Source organism: Metopolophium dirhodum, chromosome 1, assembly GCF_019925205.1.
Source record: "Metopolophium dirhodum isolate CAU chromosome 1, ASM1992520v1, whole genome shotgun sequence".
NCBI lineage: Eukaryota > Metazoa > Arthropoda > Insecta > Hemiptera > Aphididae > Metopolophium > Metopolophium dirhodum.
Window position 1 is genome coordinate 43,288,332 of NC_083560.1, and position 3,902 is coordinate 43,292,233.

The 3,902-nt window shown below is 38.9% G+C and overlaps 1 protein-coding gene across 1 annotated transcript; it reads right to left on the reverse strand.

The window, feature by feature from the left end:
• Positions 1-1,264: 1,264 nt before the first annotated feature.
• Positions 1,265-1,933, reverse strand: LOC132939166 (zinc finger BED domain-containing protein 5-like). The gene has a single exon (XM_061006201.1). The coding sequence runs from the start codon at positions 1,931-1,933 to the stop codon at positions 1,265-1,267; it is 669 nt and encodes a 222-aa protein (XP_060862184.1).
• Positions 1,934-3,902: the final 1,969 nt, after the last annotated feature.

Consider the following 3,902-nt stretch of genomic DNA (forward strand, 5'->3'; position numbering starts at 1 on the left):
TTAATATTATCAGGCATATTAGTAAGGTAACAATTATAATTTATATGACAACTTACTCTGAATTCTGAAAAACTTGTAAACGTCTTAATTGCTATTATTTTCAGAAATTCTACATCAGCTATTGCGAATTGCGATTTGCGATTCAATAATAATATTGATATCGATTACATGGAAATTAGAATTTGGATTTTTGGTATTTCTTTATCTATATATTCAATTTTCAGTTATTTTTTCTCCTCTTAAAATAAAAAAAAAACTAATTACTTGACATATTATACCGGGTGATTCTTTTATCATTGAACACTCATTATTTACAAAAGTATAAATAAGTATATATTACCTGCACATAAAATATACTAGGACAAACACAAAAAGGGCAAATGATAGAAAAAAAAATTTTTTAAATCATACATAGAAATTCCAAAACTTTAGAATGAGGCTTTATTAGATTCAACAATGAAGCGGGGTAGCTCTGAACATAATTGTTGGTTCGTATATCTTGGTTGTAACATGTCACAGCAGCTGGGCAGTTGTCCGACCAATTTTTTTGTGTGGTGGGTGGTTGTTGACGTGGATCATGGTGTATGGGTACCTACTAAGTAGTATAATAATTTTGGAAACATGCCACAGGGTAACACATCAGTCTAGTCTAGTTCCACTGTCAACAGCAGATTAATCATTTAAAGCAGTAGTTCTCAACCTTTTTTGATTCATGTCACCTTTAGCCACTAGAATCAAACATCGCGTCACCCTAACTGTGTAATGTAAAAAAAAAAAAAAAACCTAATATCAAAATAATAAACAATCTTAGCTGTATATATTAAAATTATTCTTTTATTAAAAAAAAAAATACAGTACAGAAAAAAATTAAAGTTAAAAAAAAAATAATGATTTATATAAAATTAATGTGAAATTTGACACTGGTGTTTTTTACAAAGTTGGGGAATCCTAGGGTTGATGGTGGAAAGAGCGAGTCTCATATCGTCTTCTATAGTTGTTTTTGTGAGTCTGTTGCGATTTTTGTTTTTATATTTGTTAGTGCACTAAAGCCATGCTCACATAACCAAGACGTAGAAAACTGAAGGAGCACTTCAATAGCCTTTTTCGATAATCGAGGGTATTCATTGTTAAGAGCCACCCAAAAGCTGTCTAGCGTGACCTCATTAAACTTAACTAGAAGCGTTCGGTCGTTCTTCAATTCCACTGCTTCCTGTTGTACCTCACAGTCATCTGTTTGTACCATGGAAGTAAAAGGATTCCGAATCTAGTCGTAGTGTTCAACGTTTAAGTCTGGAAAATAATGTTTCATAGACATTTGTAAAGTCTGTAAGTGACTTCGTATGATTTTTAGAACGGTAGGACTGGAGTTTTCCTGGCCCGTAAACAGTGGAAACATAGTTGTATTTCCTTTATCCAAGTTTGCACACCACACGGACATTTTTTCTTGAAAGGCTGAAATTTTGTCGGTGGAAGTTAAAATATTTTCTGATGGTCCTTGCAAACTAGAATTAACCTGGTTAAGATATTGAAAAATATCAGCTAAGAATGCGAATTTTGATATCCAGTCGTGGTCTTCCAAATAACATGTAAATTCATTGTTCTCCTCTTCCATGAAAAACAGCAAAAGTTCCTCTTTCAATTCATAGAGACGTAACAGAACCTTTCCTCTGGATAACCACCTCACTTCGTTATGGTACAACAAATTTGTGAAATCAGCATCCACTGATTCACAAATTTCGGCAAAAATTCTACTTTTTAGGGGCTTTCCTTTAATGTAGTTGACCATACAAACGGAATTACTCAGAACAGAATTGAGTTCACTACCCAACGTTTTTGTCATCAGCACTTCTCTGTGGATGAAACAGTGGGTCTTAACGATTAATGGATTTTTTATTTTAGCCAGTGTAACAAATCCCTTGATACTCCCAGTCATACTTGGAGCTCCGTCTGTGCAAATTCCAACACAGTCACTCCACGATATTCCATTATTTTCAAAAAAATAATCGATTGTTTATTTTTTATTTATTTATTTATTAAATTTTTTCTTTTCTTGTTAAAATTCTGCGTCACCCCTAAGCTAGGTCCACGTCACCCTAAAGTGACATGTCACCCCAGTTGAGAACTACTGGCCTAGTCCGTACTACGATCGGCGTTTCACACGCACGTCGTAGCTACGTCCTTGCCGAATCATTCAGCGACAACGGGGGGCTGTGCTGGCGCGTTCGGCGGTGTTATATAGAAAATATTATCGTCGCCTCAGCACATATTGCTTCGTTGGCCTGAACTATGTCAAATAATTTACAATTTGAAATATTCCCACCTATATTACATATATATTAAATAATATTATTTTGACGACTGTCTACAATATACGAAAACACTCAATGATTTGTGTTCGAGTATCGAGTGTACTACTGTAATGAGTCTATTGTCTGTGCGTGGTGTTTATATAAGGAAGCGTATTACGTAACGTCAGAATTGATTGTTCACGTTTTTTATGTGAATTGCGCGTATTCATGTTGTGTTTTTTTCGAATATTGTCATTGGGTTTTTGGCAATATTGATACGATAAGGGTGTTTCGTGCTATCTTATTATTCTTTTTGTGCATAGTTTTAGCAGTGATCACAGGTGGTTTTACCGAATGTCGTATATTGAGCATGTGCGTACATTTATGTCGTATTTTGCACATTGTCATTGGCTTTTTGGCACTATTTGTACGAATACGGTGTTTTGTTATGTCATATGTTCGCGAATGTATGTCACCGTCCCTTTGTACAGTATTTTAGGATTAATACGTCTTTTGTATGTAGCGATAATTAAACCAATATGGACCTATGGAATACAGCTGTGGGGCTGTACCAGTAAGTCAGATATTGTGTTACGGAATAAACGAAATAAAAGGGTTTTTATCAAAACCAACAAATACTACGAAATGACAGGTTAAAACTGAACAAGTGACAGATGAAAACCGCACCAAATAAATGCAAACGGCAATACAATGGTGTGGTGTTCATCTGGATAACCAAACGCGTGGGCCAATCAGCGACTGACTAAGTTATCAGAAAGGGTATATATACCGGACGATATCGATAACTTAGTCTTTATCAGTCAACGTTCAGTTCACATCCGAGCAAGACGTCCTCTGCCAACTACTCTACAGCCAGCCGTTCTCAACGCTTCAACAGGGCAACAGCGCCCACGGTTCACACCACGAACCTTCAACCACAAAACAGCCGTTCTTACTGCTTCAACAGGGCTCCAGCGCCCACGGTTCACACCACGAACCTTCAACTCAAAACAGCCGTTTTCACCGCTACTCCGACAGGGCACCAACGCCCAAGGTAAGCCGTCGCGAAAGCGACGGGTATCCACCTCCCACCGTTTATCTGTCGAGGGGCCGCGCCCTCTCATTGCCGCAGAATCCCATCCCTGACCAAACCAAACCCCCCTAAAACCCACCCGTCACACCACCAGAAAATCGCTCTTTTCAGAGCTACAGTGTTAAACCCTGAGTTTGTTACGGTCTTGCCATGGGCAAAACAGCTAACAAGCTGAAGGGCCCCGCGCAAACACCCGGGAGTTCCAAGAAGGGACGTCCACGTGCCTCACCATCCCCACCGTCCACCTTCCTAAAAGGTCCACAGAGGGATTCCCCCCCCTCTCCAACTCCGTCGACCGACTCATCAATATCAATGTCGTCAAACTGCTCCACTTCCGACACCGAGTCAAACAAATCCGCCCAACACTCCGCCCCGACTACTAAACCTCCACCAGCCGAAACATCCGAACAACAAACCCCGACATCAGCCAAACCCAAGCAAATCAGGCCACCCCCCTTAATCTTAAACTCTGCGTCCTGGCGAAAAATCGCACCAACCATTTACAAACTTCCGAACTTCAC